The sequence below is a fragment of the Barbus barbus genome (genome assembly GCF_936440315.1).
Source record: "Barbus barbus genome assembly, chromosome: 40".
Lineage (NCBI taxonomy): Eukaryota > Metazoa > Chordata > Actinopteri > Cypriniformes > Cyprinidae > Barbus > Barbus barbus.
The window spans coordinates 7,585,980-7,612,368 of NC_136718.1; the positions used below are offsets into that span (position 1 = coordinate 7,585,980).

A 26,389-nucleotide genomic window follows, 5' to 3' on the forward strand; every position below is an offset into this window, starting at 1 on the left:
TCATTTTCTTAAAATAAATAAATAAAATAAAATAGCCTAATAAACTAGGCAAAATTTTGTAACATGTTAAACTGAATGTAGTTTACGTTAGGTTAACAGTGCTTGACTGATTACTTTGAAAAAAGCCTGAAATGTCGATTGTTATAGTTATTATTATTATTTAGGTCTACATTATTTTTTTTTAATTACAAAAAATGCATAAGTATGTGACAAGTATTTGAATTTTAACTATAATATATACAAGCGATAGGTAATCATGTGAAAGTTCATCAGCATGAAAGGCTTCTATTCAAGGCTTGGCCACTTTAACAACTGCTTATTCTGGAAATGTGCGCGCTGTTACTGGCAATAATAGGCCATATGGCCAGCGGAGGGGGTGCTGAAGCACACTTGAACAGTCCACTATGGAAGGAGAGCAGGATGAGGGGAGATCGTGGACATGTTCCGCTGGGCTCGTCTGACTCTGTGGACGGGCAGCTCTTGAGTCAGCTGCAGCGGCTGACCGTGGACGACGACCAGGTGTTGTCTGGCCAGGCGGTGTACCCAGAGATGGGGTCGGAGGACAGCAGACTGTCCACTTATCACAGCTGGCCCACAGGAGCATCGGTGCAGCCAGACGCGCTGGCGCAGGCGGGCTTCTTCTACACAGGTGCGTCTCAGACTACAGCAAGGATAAGAGTTATTTTGAGAGCAAAAAGAACACGAAATTATGATTTTATGGGATTTGATGTGGTTTCCACTCGGCGCGGAAAAGAAACTTTATTTTTTTTCATACTAAAATTGATGTTGTTTTGGTGTTTTAGTGCATGTACTCATTAATAATATTGTCTATGTGCTTCCAAAGATGTGAATATTTGATTCAATCCAGAGGACGGGAATATGTGAGCCATGTCCAACAGTCTTACTTCAACATGAATGAGAGCATGGTAAGGAATAATGATGCACCTAACCATCAGTTTACGTTTATTTTTACAGTTATATTTGCAAGATTAAGCTATAGATTTGAAATGTTTTTCTTTGTTTTTAAGGGTGGATCTCTGTCATCAACTGCAGGAAACATTACATCAGGCAAGTCAATCCAAAATAACTTTTTTAAAGGTGTAACAGAGCAGGGGTTTTCAAATGTTTAAATAAGAACCATGGACTCCAAAAATGATGATCCCCCTGCAAGGGGCTCCTCACCAAAATATAAATACAGTTTCATTTATATTTTGATGTATAAAGCCATTTATACTGTGTAAAAAAGCATAAAATAGATCATATAAATGCATTTTCAATTAATTTCAAATGTATTTTTGCAGCTTACAGCTTAAAAGTAGCTTTAATCAGAATAGAGTCATGTAATCGGTAATTATTTAAAACTATTTTTCACAAAACTATATTCAGATTTGTTTCTTACTTCTGTTAGAATACATTTACCCCTGGTTTCACAGACATGGCTTAAGCCTAGTCCCAGACTAAAATGTAAGTCTGAGCTGTTTCAACAGCTATATCAGTGCCTTTGTTTTGTCTCAAGATGAACACCAGTAATGTTTTTTCTAATCATGTTCATAAATATTACTCAAATGTCCTAATTGAACTATGGCTTAATCCTGGCTTACACTGTAAAAAGTGATAAATTGACTTAACTCAATAGGCTGAAACCAGGCCTTAGTAATATTATTTCATGTCAAATTTTCCAAGGACCCATTAGCACCTCCATGTGGCCCCTGGGGGCATCTACAGGCCCCTATTTGAAAACCCCTGACTTTACATTTTTCCTGTAATTCTTATGTCCTGTAAAATGTTCCATTGTTGAAGTGCTTGTGTTATATGGATAAACAGACTCTTACGAGTGCTTGTTACACGGCTCTCTAGAATAAATGATTCTGATTGGTCGCTCACAGCATTCAGCACTCAAATATTTCTGAATAATAACCATTGTCCATGACATGGAAATCAGTGATTCCTACATAGCTGTATGTGTATTCTGTCTCTAAAACAATCAAATAAACTCAAATCAGTATTTACTGTATTAATTTTGGGACAAGAAGCTGTGTAATATGCGGGAAATATCAGGTTGCATTTTGTGCTGCCACGCATTTTATGTTCTTAGTTGTTGTTATTATTATTCCAGCTCTCACAACTTATTTATCACCCAGGCAAAGGACCTTCTCTTCTTCTCTTTCCTCACTAACTAACAATGATGATGATCAGTGTTACTCCAACTTTCAGTCTTTTGTGATGCAGTTTTGCAGTTTTGAATTAATGTGTGCTGCTGGTAAACAAACATACCTGAAATGATTCTTTGCATAAATCACTGAATAAATTACCCACAGCAGTGTCTTGCTTTGCATAACACATCATACACACAATCTCTTTTATACTTCTACTTGTGAGGACCTAGAAAAGACTTTGTAGTTTCTAAATTAAGCAAATTACTACGCACTTAAAGGAAAAGTTCAACCAAAATTTGCTGAAAATGTACTCACGCTCAGGCCATCCAAGGTATAAATAAGTTTGTTTCTTCATGGGAACGGATATTGAGAAATGTAGCATTATATCACTTGCTCAGCAATGGATGCTCTGCAGTGAATGGGTGCCGTCAGAATGAGAGTCCAAACAGCTGATAAAAACATCACAGTAATCCACATGACTCCAGTCCATCAGTTAATGTCTTGTGAAGTGAAAAGCTACATGTTTGTACAAATCTACTGAAACTTCAAACCATTTCAGCAAAAATATAAGTCCTCTCTCCGTAATATTGTTTTCTGCAGTGAAAAAGCTGCACTGTAAAAAAAAAATAGTTGTTTCAACTTAAAAATAATTTGTTACCCCCGCTGACTTTTATTCAACTAAAATATTCCAGTTGTCCCTTAAATTAACATTGAGTAATTTAACATTTCAAGTTGACGAAACTAAAAAGTTTAAGTCAGCTGGGTAACAAATTATTTTAAGTTGAAACAATTTTTTTTACAGTGTGTTTATAGACTCATTCTGACGGCACCCATTTACTGCATAGGATCTATTGGTGAGCAAGTGATGTAATGCTACATTTCTCAAATTCTGTTCCGATTAATAAATAAACATATGCATCTTGGATTGCCTGAGGGTGAGCGAATTTTAAGGAAATATTCATTTTTGTGTGAACTATTCCTTTAAAGCATTTTTAGATTTTAATTAAAACCCATTAGGCCCCTTTACTATTAATAACATTCTCACTAAGAATATTTTTGCAAATATGGCCCTCACAAGTGAAGTACTCAGTCCCTCTTACGCATGTACTCATGTTCCTGTGTGCTGTCCCGCTGGCAGAGGTGCTGGGTGGGCAGAACTCAGTGGCGGCAGACATGTTGTCCCCTGTGGTGCAGGCGGTGCTGCAGATGGGTTTCCAGCACTCGCTAGTGGAGAGTCTGGTGCAGTCACGCTGCCTGCTCACCGGCTCACACTACACCTCAGTCTCTGACCTGGTGACCGACGTCCTGCAAGCCGAGGAGGAGGAAAGGCAGCCGGGGGAGCCCAGACCAGGTGTTTCCAAACCCTCTATCAGTATACAACTAATCTCAATTACAACCTAAAGTTTACATAGTTTAAAGCATGCTATTGACCATTGAATTTAATGCGGAGGAAAACGAGGGATAGACTTACAGTCTTTTCACTGTCATGTACTCTGTAAAAAGTTTTCACAACTCACAACTTTCAAAAGTTTTATGGAGCTTTACTGTACTGAAAGTGTTTTTCCAGAAAGATGTTTCATCAGCTGAGCTTGTTAAAAACCACAGTACAATACATCCCTCACAGCTTCATTTTCATTCCTGTCAAAAATTAAATATGGTGCTACCCTGACTAGATAAAGAAGGAGATATTAGAAGGAATATTTCACCCTAAAATTAAAATTCAGTCATTATTTACTCATTCTGGTGTTGTTGATGTCGCATGCCCTTTTTGTTTTGACCACAAAAGGAAAAATAAAAAAAAACATGTCCTGTTCACACTTGTCCATTTAATAGCAACAAACAGCGACTGTAATGTTAATAAAACGCTTGTTTAAAATGATCTGTTCTTTAGTAAAATGATCAAAACATTAACAGAAATATTATTTATACATCATTCATTTCTGAAACGTTTTAGTTGGATGTTCATCTAACATTACAACTACTTGTTTCAGACCATTCATAGAACATTCACAAGTAACAATCCTTTCATTTTTCTGGTGACATTTTTGTTTAGGGTCCAATTCTCACTATTAACTAGCATGCATATTACGAACATATTGGCTGTTTATTAGTACATGCTGTTTAAGCACATCTTAATGCCTCATTCAGCATGACCACATTTTAGATCCCTTAATCCTATTCTAAATTTAGCAACTACCTTACTAACTATTAATAAATAGCACTAAATTAAGAGTTTATTGAGGTTAAAGCCATAGTTAGTAGTTACTTAATAGTTAGAATTGGTGCCCAAACTAAAGTGGGACCATGTTTTCTTTTTAAAACATCTAAAAAACTGGACATTTTGAATATTTAGAGAACATTAAGAAATAGCGTTTAATAACTTAATGGGAACGTTAGCAAAATGTTCTTTGAACATATGGTGACCACCTTCAAGCTTTAAAAAAGGATGCAAAGGTATCAAAATAAAATAGGAATTGAAGTTACTTATCAAAAATCCTGACCGTGGCATTTTTTATTTTATAGAGCTTTATTCCATGGAACACAACATTCTATTTTTTTGTGTTCCACAGAATAAAAACAGCCAAAGATTTGCATCAACATTTTGTGCAATCCACTGCACTAATGTTAATGTTTTTTTTTGTTTGTTTGTTTTTTGCTATTCCATATAAACAAGACCATTTTTTTGCTCTGCACCTCACTGCTTTTTCTTGCATGAGCAATGTTTTTAATTTGCCATCAACAGCATCAAATTAAAATAAGTTTTAAATACATTTGACAACCTGCATTCTTCTGGGTCTCGCGCTTGTAGATGTGTTTTGTATGAGCACCCCCTAAGACTCGCTGCACTTATAGTGTGTGTGTTTGGGTATATCTTAATCTTCTCTCCATCTAGTAGCCTCTGGGATGAAACAGATCAAACTCAAATGAACTTGTGCACTTGTGTGTTTTCCAGTGCGATCAGACCTGAGTCCAGAGGAACATCTGCGACAGCTTCAGGAAGAGAGGACCTGTAAGGTCTGCATGGACAAACCCGTCTCCATGGTCTTCATCCCCTGTGGCCACCTGGTCGTCTGCACTGACTGCGCAGCCAGTCTGCGCCACTGCCCCATATGCAGGGCAGTCATCCGGGGGAGTGTGCGGGCATTCATGTCATGAAGCTCAAACACATTCATACACAGCAACAGACTGTTGCACAACAGTGTCATTAGCAAAAATTGTACTGCACTCAGGATATATAATGGAAAAATACTCAACAAATGTTATAAATAGCTTCCAAATCAGCATCTGTGCTCTGACACAAAGGCATATTGCTTGATATTTGACTATACATTAAAGCTACAGGGGTCCAAAAGTAAACTTCACATTAATATATTTGGTTAAAAAAAAAATATATATATTTATTTATTACGTAATAGTAACATAAGTTTAAATATCATTATATATCAGTTTTAGCGAGATGCTTTGTTGCTTGATATATTAACATGAATTTCAGAATGTCATAGTAATTTGGGTTTTCCCCATAATTTAATGACAGCAGCACTTTAGCTGCAAGAACATCTGATCGTCTGGACAAAAATGTTGATTAGTGATCTAAATAAAGCAGGGTATTAATGATGTAAAAAAAAAAAATAATAAAAAAACATTGTTAATTTCCAGGTTTAAATGAGATTTTAAATCCCAGATTTCTTATGTGGTCTTTTGGACCCTAAAGTACTTTAAAATGTTTTGCATGCTTGTAAGTTCTGGACAAAACCAAAGTTGATTTTGTGTCATGCCAAAGTACAGCTTTTTGTGATTTTGAAATCTTAAAAAAATATATAAAATGAATTTTCAGATGGCAGTTTATAAGAGACAATATTGTATAATAATATTTTATTATTACTGTATTAACACATTGCACTTCTATTTTCATTAATAAAACTATTTGCATTGCACATCTTTGTCAAAGCTCTTCTTCTGTTATATATTAACCCTCATACTGAGTTCCAGTTGTTTTGACCCATTGAGAATTTTCTTTTTTGAAAATGATAATATTTTCGCAATGGGCTAACACCTACAGACTTCATTCACTGAAGGTATAACAAACCAACCCCCCCCCCCCCCCCCCCCCCCCCCAAAAGGGATCATATTTTGTATTGGATATTGACAAAATCACACTTTTTTTTTTTTCACTCCAAACCTGAGGTGCATAAGGTCAGATCAACGAGGCCAACGACCAATCAGTTTCAAGAAGAAATACAAAACCTGTGGTAATTGAAAGAAAAAAAAAAGACTGACTCCAAGATTTAGTGATAATATAGCATAATGAGAAATCTTTAAAAGGCCGGTCATTTTTGACTGGGCACACCAAAATAGGCACAGGACAGTGACTAAATGTCTAGTTTTGACCTTTCCTATTTGCAGAGGAGGCTTGTAGGATGTGTGTCTGTTTATTCATGTTTGTGGGCCAAAGACACCAATCCAAACACAAACAAGATGTGTAGTCAGTAGATGAAAAGCATACTTTTATTAACAAACATCTATTTACACTCTGGTCAGCAAACGTGTTGATGAACAGGCAGTCAATGAAGAACTATGGAGAAGAGACCAAACACAGAAAAGAGATACAAAAAGTGCTTACAAAAAACACCTGTAAAATGAGACAGAGACATATAGACGAGAGGAGAGGTGTGATATAAATCTATATCATTCTTTTTCTCCTTATAACACTTCTGCAGCAGACTACCATTGCTGGCCTATGGTAAATATCCTAAACTGTACAATTACAAATGTACAGGAGTATTTTTCTCCTGTAGGAGAGTGGTACAAAATACAATTTTCCTGGTCTATGGATTTGAGTTGTCTTGTACAGAAATACATTGAACACTAGGGGGCAGGATAGATTCATGACCAATATGAGGATCTTTAACAGAACACTGAACAAGATAACTGTTATTAAGCCGAAAACGTTAGTTTTTGCCATTTAGTTAATTGGTAATTGCTAAAACGTCCCCTAACTTCAATATTTAAAGGAGCAGTTCACCTAAAAATGAACATTTTCATCATTTACTCGCCCTTATGTTGATACAAAACTGCTGATTTACTTACTTCTGAGGAACACAAAAGATGTTCTGTGAAATGTTCAAGCTGCTCTTTTCCAAACAACAAAAGCACAAAGCTATTGCATGACTTCAGATCACAGTATTCATATGCACTCCTGCAATACAAGTGTCAAAAGGGGGCTGCCATAGAAGAACCATTTTTGGTTCCACAAATAACTTTGCAGTGATCAGTTCTTTAAATAACTATTTTTTTTCTAAGTAAAGAACAATACGAAGAACCTTTTGTGTAAATAAAAGCGTCCATGGATGTTAAAGTGTCTTCATGGAACCGCAGATGCCAATAAAGAGCCTTTATTTTTAAGAGTGACCACTTTTATGGTGCTTTGCTTGACTTTTTTATTTTATGGAAAAGAGCAACGTGAGCATTTTTCAAAAGTTCTCCTTTTTGCATTTCAAGGGGAAAATAAAGACTTATAAGCAATAGCAAGGATGAACTATTCCTTCAAGACTACAATATGTCCAGTTCCACAAGCACCAAAAATGCTGCCAAAACAGTACACAGGTCTCATGATATGAAACATCTGGGATAACAAGCAACTATGTGACTATGAAAGTTAGAAAATACATAGGCTACTGACCTTTGGCCTTCACATCTCAATTTGGAAAGAAATACACAGTCCCTCTCTTCAAAACATGTCACACACACTATGATACATGTCAGGTCAGTCATTTGTGCTTTGAGGTTTTTGTTTCCAGTAAACAGTTACAGTAGCTCTGCATCTACAGTGAAAGACATTGACAGCCACTCAACCGCTACTCGTATTCATAGAACGACATGCTGACGATTTGTTCACAAACTAATATTTGATTACAAGCACCGTTCAGATGAAAGAACCGTTTTCTGTTTCTTAACATCAGCCAGTCCTGTTATAATATCAGTTATGAATACAGTATAAGGTTATGTAATAATTATACTGCCGGTACTGACCGACTACCAGAGGAAGCCCAAACTAGTTTCTGTTCGATCTAAAGGCTGATACAAACACATTGTGCAATAAATGATGATTATTAACATTAAAAATACTGACAGCATGCACAGTAACCCCAAAACACTTTCACACTTAAAATGCACAAATTTCATTGCATTAGATGAAAATCAGTTAATAAGCATCTGAAAACAAATCAGCCAGATGTATATTTGATCTAATTTAATGACTATTATACATTGTTTAGTGTGATTTGAGTGTCTAAATACAGAGATTTGGGGTTCACTGCATATTAAGCAGTGTCTTAAAAAAAAAAAAAAAGACTAAAACTGAATTTACAGTGAATTATGAGAATCGTACATCACACTATGACACAAAACAACTCAGAAAAGCTCTAATTGTTTCTTGCATTTATAATGTACACCTCCTTTGCTTCTATTTTTGACTGCCACAGGAGGTCAGCTTTCTTTGTCTCTTTTTCCTCCTCTCGGCTCCCTGCTCGGTTTTACTGGGCAAATCCTGTGAGAAGGTAAACCGCACACAATGGCCCTCCTCCACACACACAAACAGAGCTGGAATTCGGTGAAACTCAACATCTGAACTCCCCTTGAATAACTCAAACACATGGACCACACACCACACCAACAAAATACTGGGCCTTTTTGTTTAGATATGTTTTACATCCACTAGTAAGAGCATCTAAATGAGGCAGCTGGAGCAATGTGCCAGAGCGTCCGATGGAGCAGCTGTGTTTTGTCCCGATTCTCCAGTACTCCTGAAAGAGCCGATTTGGGGTGATTAGGAAGCGTTTTAAACAGAGGAGAGGCAGGAGGTGAGGAGCATAGAGGAGGAATGGGTAGAGCGGCTCTTCTTCACGACACCCTTTCATTTACGAAGACCTGAAAAACACAAAAAGAAATGTTGTTAGAGTCAACCGATATATCTGCTTAACAGATCATTTTGGCACTGATAGTTGCTTTCTGCTGCTGATGGTTATTATTTGGAGTGTTCTGTGATTCATTTTGTATATCACTTCTTTCTTTTATGGTATTTTATTTTGAGATTGCTATTTTAAATTACTTTTTGGTTCAGTTTAAATGTATACACTACCTTTCAAATTTCTGGGGTCAATATGGTTAAAAAATGTATAAATTAATACTTTTATTCTGCAAGGATGCATTAATTTGGTCAAAGGTGACCATAAAAATATTACAAAGGTATTATCATTTTATAGAAGATTTCAAATAAATGCTGTTCTTTTGAACTTATTCACAAAGAATCCTAAATGTTTCATTCATAATATAATAAAATAAAATAAATAAATAAATAAACAAACTGCAGAATTATCAAGCAGCACAACTGTTTTTAAAATTGATATCAGTGTAGTAATGGCTGCTGAAAACTGAGATTTTCATCACAGGAAAAAAATATTTTTTTAAATATATAAAAAAGACAGGTATTTTAAATAGCAATGATATTTCACAATATTACCGTTTTACAGTATTTTTGATCAAATAAATGCTGCCACTGTAAAAAGTGATGCTGACTTAACTTAAAAAAGTGAGGAAACAGGTTGCCTTAAAATTATTAAGTAAATAATATATATTTTTTAAAAAGTTAAGTGACAATTGACAATTCACTTAACTTATACTTTTTTTATTATTATTAATTACTTAATAATTTTAAGGCAACGGGTTTCCTCAATTTTTTTAAGTTAAGTCAACTTATCACTTTTTACATTGATAAGACGCCTATTTATGAAATATTGTGTGTCATCAAGCAGCACGCAGACTCAACCAGAGTAAAACAAGCAAAGTTTCACAAAAGTAAACTATTTCATTGTGTTTGGGGCAAATATCTGCACTCCACTAACTGCTGTAATCGCTGTAAAAAAAAAATCATGTTAAAATAATTTGTTACCCCCGCTGACTTAAAATTTTTAGTTTAGTCAACTAAAATATTTCAGTTGTCCCTTAAATTAACATTGAGTATCTTAAAATTTCAAGTTGACTAAACTAAAAAGTTTAAGTCAGCGGGGGTAACAAATTATTTTAAGTTGAAACAACTTTTTTTACAGTGTGCCTTCGCATAGTAGTGTATCTAATTTTTTTATTCTATTTAATAATTACAAAACATTTCCATGGATAAATCATTATTTGTTAAATGTGTAAAAAAGTTTAGTACCGTTTGACATTAAGTGGAAAGTTTTCATTCATTTTTTTGACAATCATATTAACTATCAGCGTATTGGCCTATTTTCCCACCTTAAATATTGGTATTAACAAACTCCACTTTCAATCAACCTCTAATTACATTACTAAAAGTTCAAACTTACTTGTGAATGCACACACACACACACACACACACACACACACATGCACACACACACACACACACACACACACACGTTGGTTTTTGTGGTTTATGGGGACTCTCCATAGGCGTAATGGTTTTTATCCTGAACAAACTGTGTGTGCTATTGCCCTACACCAACCCTACACCTAAACTTAGCCCTCACAGGAGACTTTGTGCATTTTTAGATTTTCAAAAAAAACACCATTTAGTATGTTTTTTAAGCCTTTTGAATTACGGGGACATAGGCAGTGTCCTCATAAACCACCTTCATATTGTAATACCTCTGTCATACCCATGTCATTATACAAATTTGTGTCCTCATAAACCACATAAACACACACACACACACACACGCACACACGCACACACACACGCACACGCACACAGACACCTGCTGGGTGATTTATTAAACTCCCTGAGAACGGTTGTGTATCTAGAGACAGGACAAGTACTTCGCTCATTTGCAACTAGTCTGATTAAACTGTCATGAAAAATGTCCCTGGGGCAAATATAATGTGTTTAGCACCTCCATGTGCACATATTGAAAAGGCTTCTTCTGCACACACTCATTACAGAGCCTGCATAATTTAAGGCTTATTGAAATGAGGCCAGGACCAGTCTCAGAGGAACCACTCCACTGATCCAAATTTCCCACATCAAAACCAAGATAAAACTCATACTGTATGATCGAGGGTATAGCAGCAGGTAGCAGGAGATCAAGACCCTTTCAGTCATAAAGGTATTTACAGAGGGATTTATAGTTCCCCTCTACAAGAGATGAACAGGCCTGTCACACGGTCAGAACTTTCTTCTTTGGAGTAAAACACAAGTAGGTCTATAATACCTCGAGCATTCACATTAATATCAATGGCAGTTGCTCAAATGGCCCCTTGGAAGTAAGTGACTTGTGTTGCTGTCTCTGCTTGAGGGCACTTGATGGTTCTGAGGTCATTTCTTTCAGCCAGTAACCTGAGCCATAACTGTCATGTGACTAATCACTCTGGAGCCGGAGGAAAATGACATCCTGACAACATTGACTGGTTGATAAATCAGCAGGAACACACACACACACACACACACACACACACACACAATCCCAAAGACTTCAGTAGGGACTATCCTGAGCTTTGACAATTTGAAGTACTTGGGTCTTTGTGAGCTATATATATACTCTATATCTATAAAAATAAAACTGTGTATATGTTAAAAGAACACAATATTTAATTTATTAATTAATATATTTACATAGTTTTTATTGATATATTTATTGAAGGCTTTTTTGTTTGTTTGTTTTCCATTTACTGTTGTATGGCTGATTGTTTGTTGACATCGCTGTCCATGTTTAGAAGTAACAAAAAAAAGATTAAAAAATAAAAAATGACTAAATAATTATGATTAATCTCATGATTTCCAACCAGTCTTTAGAAAGCACAATGAAACAGTAATAATGCATATTTTGTAATTATACAAAAAACTGGTTTTATATCATTAACTTTTCTTCTTTAGACGTTTACACAGATATCCTAGAATCCTTGTGTTTATTTCTCACTACACATTTCCCAAACACATCTTTTTTTCCTTTTTGTCAAAGTTAATATTTCAATAATTTAACATTTGCATGTTCAGAGTTCTCTGATATCAGCTGATGGTCAAATGACATGCAAGTAAACAATGTGTTATTTCTTCTTAAATGTATTTATATGTATTTTTATGCAGTTACATATATTGTTTTATGCAGTTTTATGCAGTTACAGTTACAAATTTTTTATAATTAAACTGCTATTTGATTTCATATAAAAATGCCTACTGCTGACACAAAGAACAAAGACTCGACTGCTAAGGGAAAGAGTTACTTTTCAAGTGTTCACACTTGGGTTCAGTCTTTATAAGAGCCAACTAATGCTTCAAATTAAATAGTAAAATGAAATATTTAAATTTTTTTCACATTCAAACGTTAAAACCCTTGAGCTTTTAACGTCAAATTCTCAAGCTTTTATTTTGACAGAACACAGATGAAATGCTGTCATTTACAATTGCAATGTGAATGTGAATATAAACACAGGGCACACTGCATTCACATTAATGCAGTGCTTAATTAATGCAATTATTAGCTTTTAAATCAACTCATAAAGCCCTGTTTGGGAAACCCTGACTTATATGATTTACAATGATTCATGGGATGAGTAATTCATTCCTGTTTATAATGTTGTAATGTTATGATCCATCCAGCTAGTTGGTTTGGATTAAGGCTTTACATTTTTTTTTATATAATACGTTTCTTTGATCTTCAATAATAATAAGAGAACACGCAGTCTCAAATGAAAACAGCTTCCCCAGACTACTAATGTATAACTGAATCTACAAAACGTTTCTAGCACGATGAATACATGGCCAGACACATTTACAGCAGTCTGGCTCATCCAGCCGCAGAAAGCAGGGCAGACTATTATTCTCAAGAAGATGCTAATAGTCTAGTTGGCACAACTAATGATACAAGTGAGGAAAGTTGGCCAAACTTTGCGCCGCTTCCGGCTGCCAGCCTTTAAAACGAAATCTGACCTTAAAAAGGTTCTGCAGTGCATAAACAATAAAATTGCTGGCATAGATCTCATGTTAAAAATGAAACTGAACTGGACGCACATCAACACACTGGCACTTTAAAAACTTAAAGTTAAACTAGAGAGCTTTAACAAATAGTCCACATGTAACATTTAACAATAACAATACAAAAATGTCCAAGCTGATATAAAAGCTCCTTTACTGTTCGATTGAGCTTCCCACTGTTTGACTAATCCCTGACTGGAGGAGATCGGAATGCTTAATGAATGGACTAATTAAGAACTTACACTAATTAAAAGCAAACTAACTTTAATTAATGCTTCAGATAAGGGGCAAGCAGGGACAAGTGTAAGAGGATCTATTTTACTTAACTCGCACAGAGTGTGTTTGATTGGATTCACATTCACACACATTTTACTTTAATGGGGACATGCAATAGACGCCTAAATTGTTTCGAAGTGTCTATTTACACTAAGTGAAAATAGCCAGCCTTGTTGACAAAAGCTATTTACACTAACTCCGCCCACCAACGTGTGATTGGGTTACTCAATATTAAAAAAAGACGCTCATTCAGCATCAGTTTCAGTGGTGTCGTAGATGGTAAAGCTCATGCTTTTTGACGCGATCGTCCCGAGTTCGAGGCCGCCTTTTGCTGAACTTTTTTTCTCCCTTTTCAAATCTCATGTTGCATCGGAGAGGCTTTTATGTTCATTAAAAATGAAGGAAATAATCAAAAAGTTGAAAATAAAGTAGGGTAGGATTAGAGTAGGTGTAGGGAGGGCTTTATTGTCCCAATAAGGTGGCATCCATTTAACAATTTGAATTAAAACTATAATTTACACTCAATATGTTATTATTGCATACTGTTTTATAATGTACTACAATACTGCGGTGCAGATACTATTTGCAATAAGTAGTATAAATAGGAGAAAATAGAAAATTGGGGAAGTCATGGCCTAATGGTTAGCGAGTCGGACTCGTAATCCAAAGGTTGCGGGTTTGAGTCTCAGGTCCGGCAGGAATTGTAGGTGGGGGGAGTGTGTGTAATTACTATAATTATTTTCATTTACAATACTTTTATAGTACGAGGCTGTTCAATGCTTGAATCTGATTTGCTGACGAAAGTCCTGAGGTGTGCAATTAGCTTCAAGGAAACGCACGGCTAAAGTAGTTCCAGGCGAGTCTTGATTTCACTTCACTTTGCCAAAATGATTTCAGTTATTGCAAAGGTCCTTTACAGCCTAAAACAGAAAAATAACCAAAACCCACAACAACACTGACCAAGCAAATAAATAGCAAACAACAGGATAAAAACAACCAATTATTTTCATGTTTTCACCACAAAATAAATAATTCAACAAGCCCATTGTTAATTATTTCTTACATATTTTACATTATTTATGAAACAATTTTCAAACTGATGACATCTTTAAATGTACTCAATAGGAGGTTTTGTCAGATTTTGCTCACATGTGGTACATATACTGCATCCCCCCCCCCACCCAACCCCACCCCACACACACACACACACACACACACACACACACACACACAGGTACTTACTGATGCACGGGCTTTAACAGAAGATGAGATGGTTTCTCATTGACATGGTAGAGTGGGAATGGGTCAAATCCACCAATAAAATCAACTGAAAACCAAACAAAAGATGAAATTAAAGAATGAAAAGAAATGAAACCGGAAAATGAGCCATGAAGAGAACAAATGAAACATGAAATGATAATCGCTATGTAAAAACCACTAACAGACATAATGCATGACAGAAATATGAATAATGTGAACATTAACGCTGGAATATTGACTATGACACTTCACATTACACAAATCAGACAATTATTAACAATGAACACTGTGTACATTTGAAATGTGATATGATATAACTCTTACACACACGCATTCATTTAAGTTTGATTAAAATTAAAGTACATTAGGTTTTTTTCACTGTATCTGTACAAAACTCTATTCGATTTTACTCCATCTCTCTCACACACACACACACACACACACACACACAAACACACACACACACACACAGAGAGAGAGAGAGAGACAGAGGAATGAATAACAGGTTTCTGAATGAGTGATTTTCATTATCAGATGACTGGCTGATGTAATAGACTCCACACTGAGAACACAGACACACACACTCTCATTCCTAACTTATATACAGCAAAAAATAAATAAAGAAAAAAATAAAAAAAAGAGGGAGAGATCATCCCCGCGTCCCATTTCCAATAGCACCTATTTTAAATATAAATAAGTATGTGAGATTAGAATGAGCCCCAAAGCACAGCATGTTGAAAATAGTGTGCAAATGTGCCCAAATCGTGTATGATTTCTGCTGGGAATTTTGAAATATGCATTGCACTAAGAAGTTTGAGAGTTAAAGAGATTGTTTGCTCATAAATTACAATTGTCATCTTGTATTCACCTTTATTCATTCTGATCTCACATTACTGACTTTCTACTGTGAACACAAATAGCCATTCATACAAATAAATGTATGTTCAACAATGACGGAATTAGCTAGACTCTAATAAGATGGCACTGTTATCAAAGGCACTGATAAGCACACATTTTAGTGCATACTTGCATAGTAGGTGAATTGGGATATGCTGTAAGTGAACATGTGTTTTAGCTGTGAAAGCACAAACAAACCTTTCAGTCAATCCATAAAACCGCAACAGACGGCAATCTCAAGAGTAATTTCACCTCCATGTTTACTCACATTAAACTTACAGCAGGCTGGAAAATAGCAGTGCTGGTTTGTTTATCACAAACGACAGGCTTTGAGCTCATAATGTGTCATTAGTGTTTGCAGGATACGTGGTGCTCCAGAGACCATGAGCGGCGCTGCTATGTGAGGAATGCTGGGAAGGCAGAAGTTATTCCTACTAATGTGAGTAAATGGACAACTTCACACGTACTTCATACTTTAAGATTTGTTTAAAGGGTTGGTTCACCCATAAATTAAATTCTGTCAGCGTTTTCATGTCTTTCCAATTTCATAAAACTTTGGTTAATCTTCGAAACACAAATTAAGTTATTAACAAAATTAAGAAACAAAGTATTATTTTTTTTTTCTAAATAACCTGAGGTTTCTTTCCCTCCATTAAAAATCCATAACCAAAACTTAGAAGAGCCAAAAAGATCATAAATCTAAATGAATCTAATGGTTTGATCCAAGTCTTACGAAGAGACACAATCTCTTTTTATGATGAACAGATTTAGTCTTATTTACATCTAAGCAGTGCTCGACATGCAGTGAATCACACAGCTACAGTAAACATGGAAGCTCAAACAGATATTTAAAGTGTTGTGGGTTTGGAACAATATGAGGGTGAGAAACGTAAGAATGTTCATTTTTGGTTGAACTGTTCCTTTAAGTAAGTTCTAAAGTGTGAAACACACACTTCCAGAGCAAACCACCACTCATTTCCAAGATTTTGCTCATCCACAAACCACTTTCAGCACTAGCCCAGAACACTAAAACCATTCATTAAAAATGATCAAATAAATATAAATGATCAACTTCAAATAAGAGATGCAACACTACTAAAATTGAATAATAGAATTGAAACAAGCTATGAATAAAATGTCAGGATATTGAATAAAATGTCAGTAATGATTGATATACTTTTTAAATAATTAAAAGTAAATAGCAAATTCATTATTGTATTGTCTGTCCAAACATTCTAGCAGCTGGGAATAATTGTGTGATACTGTATGATTAACTATATACTGGTTAAAAGAATTATTTTCACATGCAGACCGTTTCTGCGGTGGAGAACGTGCCTTATAGACAAATGAATCTGAAGCGAGAGGAGACGGAGAACTGTAGTACAACTGTTCAGAAGATGTTACCCGCTAGGGTGCTATTCATTTTCAAAAAAAGAGGTGGGTGGAATGAATAGCAGTCACAATACTGTGAAATACCTCAGTTGAGTGCATGTCTCAATGTATGCAGATCTGAGAACACTCTCTCCATAAGCAACTGTCTCTATCTCTCTCCTCTGCTTTTACCTGTCTCTCTCTCCCCTGCATAATATAATGCACATACATCGGGGAAGCGCTCATGCTAACATTCAGCTCTACACTATTTTGACCCACTTTCATTAAAAGCCTGCATAGGAATCTGCTCAGCACTGATACCAACCAGAGACTTGAGGTCCCACACACATTCTCTCTCCTGTTCCTGCTCTGATGTGAAGCCAGGTTTGCGTTTTCTTTTGGTAAAGGCAAAGGGAGAGGATCCGGGCTTAGATCAGTACTCAAGAGCCCACGCTTCCCTAGAGCTGGCAGAAGGGCCGGTCTGTCCGCTGTGATTAGATTAGATTCACACCGCAGCAAAGTGACTGCTGCTGCTTTTAATGAGCCAGTGATAACAGTGGGACTGCGACTACAAACTAATTATGGATGCAAGTCATTTAAAACAGAAAGAAAGAATGAGTGAGATGAGAAGGAAGGGCGGACAAGGCAGGAGAAGAATCCATGGATAAAAATGAAGCCTGACACATTATTATTCAAATCACCTTTAGAGAGAGAGAGAGAGTGTTAGAGACAGACAGAGAGAGGGAAACTTCAGAGGCGAGGAAGAGCAGTGGAGAAATTAAATCCTCCACTTCAAATGAGCGTGTAAATGAACCACACACAGCTTTGCATGATAGAAAATAGACCCACTGGGCTGCTTACACACACACACACACACACACACACACACACACACACAAACACACAAACACACACACACACAAACACACACACCTCTGCACGTCCAATGGCAATGTAGCATGAGGAAAGGAAAAAGTGCTTTAGCCTACAAATTCAAACTTAACCACAACCACAAGTCAACAATCATCTCCCTTAGATACATAAAATACATATTTTAGGAGAAGTGCAGTATCTGAGGTGAAGTCGGTGCTTTAATGGTCTGCAATTTAAGTCACAGACCTGCAAAACCACACTTCATTGCTTGCATGGATGAAAGCAATGAAGATTCTTTCTAACTCTTTCCAGTCATTGCCTTCACAAGCAAATAATGCTGGGGAAGCTATGAAATGGCAGCTTGGCAATGTAAAGTGCCTCATCTATAGCCTAAAAAATATTATCATAACTTGTTGAAACTATAATTATAAAAAAACAATGGCGAAGAGTAGCATTTAACAAAATATTATACTGTACACTTATTGTAATAAAATTTGTTATTTTTCATACACTAAAAGATGTAAAATGCTTATTTTGAATCAAAAGATTTATATGAACCAATACTGAACAAATCGATTCACTAAAATGAATCAGACTTCCCAAAACTTCATATGTGAGAGACTTAACATTTTAGTACAGCACAGTCTAGTTTGCAGCAGTTCAATGCAAACGGAGATATCATCTTTTAAAATTCCGGCAGTTCAGTGCCTACAAAAACAGCTCGTAGGAACTACAACGAGTTACTTCCCGGGTTTGTGACATCACAAACCCAGATAAACCCCGCCCCGGGGAACATGCAGCAAAGGCAGAGAGGCCATGTTGTGCTGCTTTAGAGAAGAGGAAGAGAAACTAGGGGTGCACATAAAAAGACATTCTTGTCTTGATTCACAAGTTTCAAAATCAATGTTTTAAAGCAGCGGTTCTCAATCCTGTTCCTCGCGTCCCCCTGCTCTGCATTTCTCTCTCTCTCTCATTCAGATCATCAGCTCAGCTCCAACAATGAACTGTTTCATTTATACACTTTTTTTCACATAGCTATGAGAAGTATTATACATGGACGCGCACATGTGGTTGCCGTACTGTATTAAAGCTTAAATCAGGGTAAAACCGTATATTAAAAGCTAACAGAAGCAGTAGCATTTACAAATAACAGCATATCTAAATGTATGAGACAACAAACAAACAAAAAACATACCATTAAGAGCCGTGTGCTTGCACAGTTTCTGCGTGATCCTCTTCACTAATATTCTCTGGGTCTCAATCAGGCTCAAACTGATAAGCAATATTGACGACGCCATTGTTTACAATACAACCGGAGCACATGCCGCTGAGCTGAGGGGCAGTACGTTTTAGAAGCGCACAAGAGGCGGTTTAGCCAATCACAACACGCTGGGCCAGCTAACCAATCAGAGCCCAATGCGTATTTCTGAGGGAGGGGCTTCATAAAAGCAGGAAATGATCAGCACGTTTATAGGAGAAGGGACAGAGTGGTGTGGATTAAAGGTAAATTATGTGAAAAATAATGAGTTTATTTTTTTTTTAAACGAAGCATTAACACGTTAGACTGCACCCCATAAACACAATCAAGCCTAGAAAAAAAAAAGTCAAACACCCCTTTAATTGCGATTAATCGAATTCAAAATAAAAGTTTATGTTTATGTGTGTGTACTGTGCATATTTATTAAGTATATATAAATACACACATACTGTAAGAATATGTATATATATTTATACTTGTATATTATTTATCTTATATATAAATATACACATTTTATATATAAATCTAACATACAAAACTACGAGAATACTTTTTGTGGGCAAAGAAAACAAAAATAACTTAGCTTATTCAACAATTCTTCTCCCCAAGTTACCGTCTTCCACCATTTTGGAGATTACCCCAGAACGTAATCAACATAATCAGCGTTGTTTACGTTCAGTATACAGTACGCGCATGCTGAACATAAGCAATGCTGATTATGTTGATTACGTTCTGGGGTAATCTCCAAACTGGCAGCGAGACGGTAACTCTGAAGAATTGTTGAATAAGCGAAGTAATTTTTTTCTTTGCACACATAAAGTATTTTCGTAGCTTCGTAAAAATATGGTTGAACCCCTGATGTCACCGATGTCCTTGATACGTTTCTGTGCGTTGATCGTGGTAATATCCTTGCTATAGGGTCAGGGAGCGCTCAGATTCCATAAAAAATATCTTCATTTGTGTTACGAAGATGAACGAAGGTCTTGCGGGTTTGGAACGACACGAGGGTGAGTAATTAATGACAGAATTTTCATTTTTGGGTGAACTATCCCTTTAAAAACAAGGTGGATAAAGTTACGGCTGGACAAACGTGGACAAATACTGTTATGTGAAGTACTGAAAATGTAGCTGCTGTGAATTACTTTTCCAAATTTTCATTAGCGCAAATGTTTTGCTACTTGCTATTTCTGATCAGTTTAAGGGTGCTGTCATTCTAGAAAGCATTTAATTGGACAAAAATTTAAGACCGTGTCTCTATATATCTTCAGTCTAGAAGAGAAACATTATAATCTCCAAATGCTTCAATGTGTTAAAAGTTTATTTTGCCAACTTTTAGCAGTGCACTAGCATACAGATGTCCTCAAAACTAACAGGCATGAAAGCCACCAAACGGACATTTTGATTTCATGCGTTCTTTAAATCTCCAGGGCTATGAAGCAACCTCGGAGCAATAAAACTTTCCTTGGCGTACTTATAATCACTTTGATGTTGGTAAATTTGTACAGAGCATACATATAGAGTTCACCCGAGCACATGTGCACGATAAAATACAAACAGACACACAGCCTGCTCTCGATGAATGATGATGCCCAAAGGCCATTGGAAAAGCAAACAAGCATTGAAAGTAAAGGAAAAAAACTCTCTGCAATCTAATCCTTCTTATCCATAAGATACACTCCTCCAGGGAATGTTCAACAGTGGTAAATGAAAGAACGGTATTCCCTACTTTTTTTGGAAGAGGGGAAAACATCAATAGTCAGCAGAGGGCCGGTGTTTGACCTGTACAAACATGGCAGTGGCTTACCGCATCCCCTGGGCTTCACACTGGTCCTCTCCCACTTAGTGAGGCTGTTAAAGCCTATTCTGCCGAGAGCAAATAATTGCTGTGTATATGCACTGTGAACAATATTTTGAAACTGAAGTGAATTCGTACGGACCTATTAAATTCAGGAACAAAATTCCAAAGTAGTAAGAATTCCAAAAGAAAACAGCGCACCTTTCACTGCTAACAGTATCTACACAACACTGGAATGCACTCTCTTTACCTGGCAAACCCTAATCTGATTGTTTATCAGATTTATCTGGCTAACTCTAATCTTTGTTGCTACTGGCATCTTCCAAGAGTGTTATACACACACATTCAGATTTCCCACACAAACACACAACCCAGACTTGCTGGAAAAAAATGTGTCTGGGGTGATATTTCTGAAAAATAATAATAGGTTGCTTCTTGCATGTTTCATGACACTTTCGAAGTGAAATTTCTAGCGAGAGGTGCCAAAAGTGCTTTTTCTCTGATGAATCTGGCAATTTTATTATGCTGGTTGGTGTATGCATCATGGCAGTTTTTAAATGAAATGTCCAGATGAGTGCCACTAAAAAATTAATGCTGTATCACGTTTGAATATAATGTACCACCTACAATAAGCCTGACCCTAAACCTAACTGATAATGTTGAAAAAAAAAGCAAACTTAAGATAAAAACATTTTTGCTGTTGCAAACACGCCATTTTAGCTTGGTTCAAGTCTTTCAGCTGTTTTATTATAACTTGTGTTTCACAGGATTCGCAAAGCACTCAACATTTCAAGGGCAACGCTGTACCAGGTGCACTACAGAGCAAGTTTACTATATCAGAAAAGCCATACATATGGAGCTGGTTATACGATGCAAACATGAAAATATATTAGTTTGCCAATCATGCACTATGGTAAAAGTGTTTTGTGCTATGTGCTATGTTTGGATCATCAATACACTCAACCGAGAACCGGTTTCTTTCAGACACGTCGGATTTGAGAACCGATGATCTGATGATACTGCGCATGCGTATAATTTTTCAAGCGAATGAAAAGCTTGTTATTCAAGTATTTTGCTGAACATCAGAAAGTGTGATGATATAAAACATATTGAAAATTATGATAAACTGAATAATTTAAGTAATTTGTGGATTGCGAACCATTTCAAACAATTCAGTTCGATTTGGTGAACTGGTTCGAATGGTTCACTAAGAAGATCTGGTTATATAGAACAATTCTCACTAATACTGAGAATGTTTTGGCTTCACTTTTCGATAGTGGAAGGAAGTGGAGACGCGTCGTCCATCTTTTTTACAGTCTATGCCATACTACTGTGCAAGGAACCATGCGAAAATAAGTCTTTATTAGCAATAATCATAACTTGTGTGAAAAGGAATAAAAGTTGTCGATGTTTTACTGCCACTAGTGTTCATTTCAGATTAAAACAATAGTAAATTAGATTAGTTTTTAGAGTTTTTAACAAAATGGAAATAAAGGCACATTTTCCAATGTGTATTTGTGGCAAAAAGTGCTTACAACTCCAAATTCACTTAAACTTTTAGGCACACTTACAAAAGAGTTGAGTAATACAGCGATTCTCACAAAATGTATGAGAGTAGTGTGCTCCCCCTCACATGGATCGAAAAATGGGGTTTACATCCATATTTCATATTCTTCGACATTGATAATTCATGCGGTTTAGATATATTCTCACAAAACAAAGCTAGAAGGACATAGAGCCTTCATCACCTAAATTTGTATGTAAGACTACAATTAGACAGACATATTTCTTTAATAAAATTGGTAGTGTCTGTTTTGAACACATAAACAGGGGAAAGAATGTGTTGTTTGGACAGACTTGCATTTTTCTCTTATCTCGCACACACACACTTTTTGACCTGAACAGATAGATATCAGCCCTCCACACCAGCAGAACTACAGCCAACCAGACAGATGGGCACGATAGGAGATAAGAGAAGATACTCACAGCTGTCCTCCTCCTCTGTGATGACACTGATGACATAGCAGGCGTAGATGAAACCCAGCAGCTGAGGAGACAAACACAAACACATCAGTGTATCGACAGAGACTGACAGCACAAAAAGTGCAAAAGACAGACAGGCCGACATCAGACTCTGTCAGATCTTCTGAAACTTCTTTTCACCTTTCACTTTCGACTCGTGTCTTCATCTTACGTCAGTGCATCATTATTCTGTAGCTAGATTTTTATATTTCTGTGATTGCCTGGACAAAAATATCCTGTGATTCTAGGGTGATGTGGGTGGTCGCCAGGGTGTTGCCATGCTTGGGCATTATTAGGTTGCTAGGGTGTTGCTATGCAGTTGATAGGCATTGTGAGTCAAATAAGTGGTTACTAGGGTATTTTGAGTAATTGCTAAGGCGTTGCTCTGTCGTTACTAATGCTAAGTGTCCTGAGTCGATTTCAGCATTCTTTAATATGGTGTTCTGAGTGACTGTTAGGACATTGCTATGGAGTTGTTAGGTGTTCTGGGGGTTTGCCAGGGTGTTGCTAGGTGTTCTGAGTGATTACTAGGGCATTGCTTTGGAGTTGCTAGGTGTTCTGAGTGATTGCTCAGTATTGCTATGAAGTTGCTAGGTGCTCTGGGTGTTTTTAGTGTGCTGCTTTATGGAGTTGCTAGGTGTTGTCAGTGATTGCTAGGGCGTTGCTATGGAGTTGCTAGGTGTTCTGAGTGATTGTTAGGATGTTGCTATGGGGTTGCTAAGTGTTCTGGGTGTTTTTAGTGTGCTGCTTTATGGAGTTGCTAGGTGTTGTCAGTGATTGCTAGGGAGTTGCTATGGAGTTGTTAGGTGTTCTGAGTGATTGTTAGGACATTGCAATGGAGTTGCTAGGTGTTCTGAGTGATTGCTAGCACGTTGCTATGGAGTTGCTAGGTGTTCTGAGTGTTTTTAAAATGCTGTTTTATGGTTGATAAGGCACTCTTAGGTGGATGCTATGGTGCAGTGCGTGGTCACTAGGGTGTTGTTATGTGTTCTGGGTATCTGCTTTATGGTTGCTAGGGTATTCTGGGTAATTACTAGAGCGTTTCTTACTGGCCCAAGTCCAAAGACCCAAACCCTATGAAGGAGATCATGTTTCCACAGGTTTACTGTTTATTGTCCAACAAGTTAAACATTGCTTGTGATGTTCTTTATTTATTTTCAATAAAAGTATCCACTAAATGAATAAATGTAAATGTATATGGCAAATGAAAATGATTTGATGCATCATTCATGTGTGGGATTAGTTACTCACCAAAAATTAATACTCAACATTAGGGGTTTGCTGAAATCCCTAACCATAAGTGTGTGCAGCAGGAATGGCAGGCACATCTAATAAACCATTAATTATGAGAAACATATGGCCGATAATACATTACTCGAGGAGAGACATTAGAGAGAGTTTAGCAAAGTCCTGTGCCAAGTGAACAGGGGAAGGGTGTGTGTGTGTGTGTGTGTGTGTGTGTGTGTTTGTGTGTGGATGATGGGCATATTGATGGGTAAGGCAGTGCCACAGAGGCAGATGGCACAGCTCTGCATGAAAACACACACAGGGCAAACTCAAGTCCCAGAGAGTGGCACTATTCCAAACCAATTAATCTGTTATTGGGCAGACTGCCCGCGTACACCTACCCCGAAAAAAAAAAGAGAATGCTGTGTGTTTATATGAATGAGAGGCTGTGGTAGAGTGGCTGAACACCACAGTGCAGGTGAGACACACAACTGCTGTGCAGTGCAAAGCGGTTCAGACCTCCAATCAGCTTTTATTACTCTGAAGGAGTTGTGAAATACCAACTGGATCAGAGGAAATGCCAACAACCAGACTGCCAAATACAGAGCAGAGCTGACTTGATTAGTATGTTGTATTAACCTTGAATCTGTGTACGCTGAAGGCTGTGGAAGACATTTTCAGCCAGTAATAAGACAGTAATATTGATCAATTTAAAATAAGTGTTTTCTATTTGAATAAGTTTTAAATGTAATCTATTTCTGTGATGCAAAGCTGAATTTTTAGCATCATTACTCCAGTCTTCAGTGTCACATGATCCTTCAGAAATCATTCTAATAAGCTGATTTGATGCTGAGGAAACATTTCTGATTATTATTATTGTTAAAAACAGTTTTGCTACTTATTATTTTTGATCAATTTAATGCATCCTTACTCAATAAAAGTATTTTTTTTTAAATCCCAGACATTTAAAAGGTACTGTATTTTTATTCATTTTATAAATATGTATTGCTCAGGGCTCTGATAATTTTCTATTGCAATAACAACTGGCTTACTGTACATACATTATCACTTGCTCCATACAAGAACAGTGCAGACCGAATCCCACAGCAGAACAGGCTATTTATTATTCAGCTATAAATATTCAATCTTTTGTTGAAGAGCTCTCTTACTCTAACATCATGAGACAAATGTAACCCAAATGTAATAGATCCAAAACTAATTCTTGCTCAGGGCATCTCAGGCGAAGAGGGAAAAGACAGACGGAGCGGCTCTGCACCTGAGATCTGACCACTCATCAGATCCAGTGCAACACTTGATATCACGTTAATTATGGTCATTAAAAAACATAAGCTATTTAAAAGTCAAGGTCTTAAAGCCAGGACCCTCTGTTTCAGGCCTTCCTCTGCTGATTTTCATAGTTTCTTTCTACTCTGTGGTGAAGTGGTTCAAAGTGATGCAGATTAAACCTGTTATCTCTCCTCTGATATATAAAGCGACAGAGCTGACAGGTTGGGTTAACGGTATTTCGGCTGTGTTTCATGGACTGATCATTCAGGTCAAAGGGTAAAGCTGCTGTAGAGAGACAAGGTTTCTGGGTCAGTGGCCTCCAACTCCCTCAGGGTGTTTCTCATGCCAGCTAATTCAGATTTCAATCTCTCAGTCTAGTCTTTATAATGCCTTTAATATGAATAGAATTATCTCAAAATTGTTTTTGTAATCATTGTGGAATCTGCCTTAAGAAATAATCCTTAAAACTCATTAAAAATGTAATATACAAGAAAATAAGCTTGGTAAAATGTCTGTGGCTGCAGATCTTTTTTGCTTGGCAAAGCCTAACTGCCATTTAAAATAGTGCCAAACTTCAGAAAAAAAGTTATTTAATTTTGCAATTAAAGACTGTTTACACAAAACTGCTTCAATACTTAGTGTTTTTATGTACTGAAATCCTTATTTCCAAGAATATTAGACTTTCACTCTTCATTTTTTTTCTCAGGATGGTTATATCATCTTGAATTCTTTCAAAGAATAACCACAATATACATTTGGAAACTGACTATTAATTGTCTCTAATTTAAAAAAGTTGCTTGTGATGAATCTTAGCTGTATATACTGCAACGGATGTGAATTATTTACAAGTTTATGACCAATTATATGATTCAGAAAGACTGAGAGAGTGAGAGATGTTCTGTCTGTTTGACTGACAGATCAAACGCTGGCTCTATGCACACGACCTGGTTCTGTCATCCCAACACTTATATAGCACTTCT

The 26,389-nt window shown here is 36.6% G+C and overlaps 2 protein-coding genes across 5 annotated transcripts in view; one reads left to right on the plus strand and one right to left on the minus strand.

Moving 5' to 3' along the window:
* Window positions 1-360: 360 nt before the first annotated feature.
* Window positions 361-5,312, plus strand: LOC306860065 (baculoviral IAP repeat-containing protein 7-like; the record flags this gene model as incomplete). The annotated part of the gene is made up of 5 exons (XM_079401593.1): window positions 361-729; window positions 804-926; window positions 1,029-1,068; window positions 3,295-3,528; window positions 5,110-5,312. The coding sequence occupies 5 exons, from the start codon at window positions 361-363 to the stop codon at window positions 5,310-5,312; spliced, it is 969 nt and encodes a 322-aa protein (XP_079257719.1).
* Window positions 5,313-6,636: 1,324 nt separating this feature from the next.
* The window catches only part of LOC306859991 (sodium/potassium-transporting ATPase subunit beta-1-interacting protein 3-like), a 56,606-nt gene continuing 36,853 nt past the window's right edge, over window positions 6,637-26,389 (minus strand). For 2 of the 4 annotated variants that reach the window (XM_079401480.1, XM_079401479.1), the window contains exons 5-7: window positions 22,860-22,920; window positions 14,662-14,746; window positions 6,637-9,083 (exon numbers count right to left, since the gene is read on the minus strand). In XM_079401480.1, coding sequence (XP_079257606.1) covers window positions 9,074-9,083; window positions 14,662-14,746; window positions 22,860-22,920 — 156 coding nt within the window. In that variant the 3' untranslated portion in view covers window positions 6,637-9,073. The remainder of the gene's footprint in view (window positions 9,084-14,661; window positions 14,747-22,859; window positions 22,921-26,389) is intronic. The other 2 variants (XM_079401482.1, XM_079401481.1) reach the window with 2 other exon arrangements.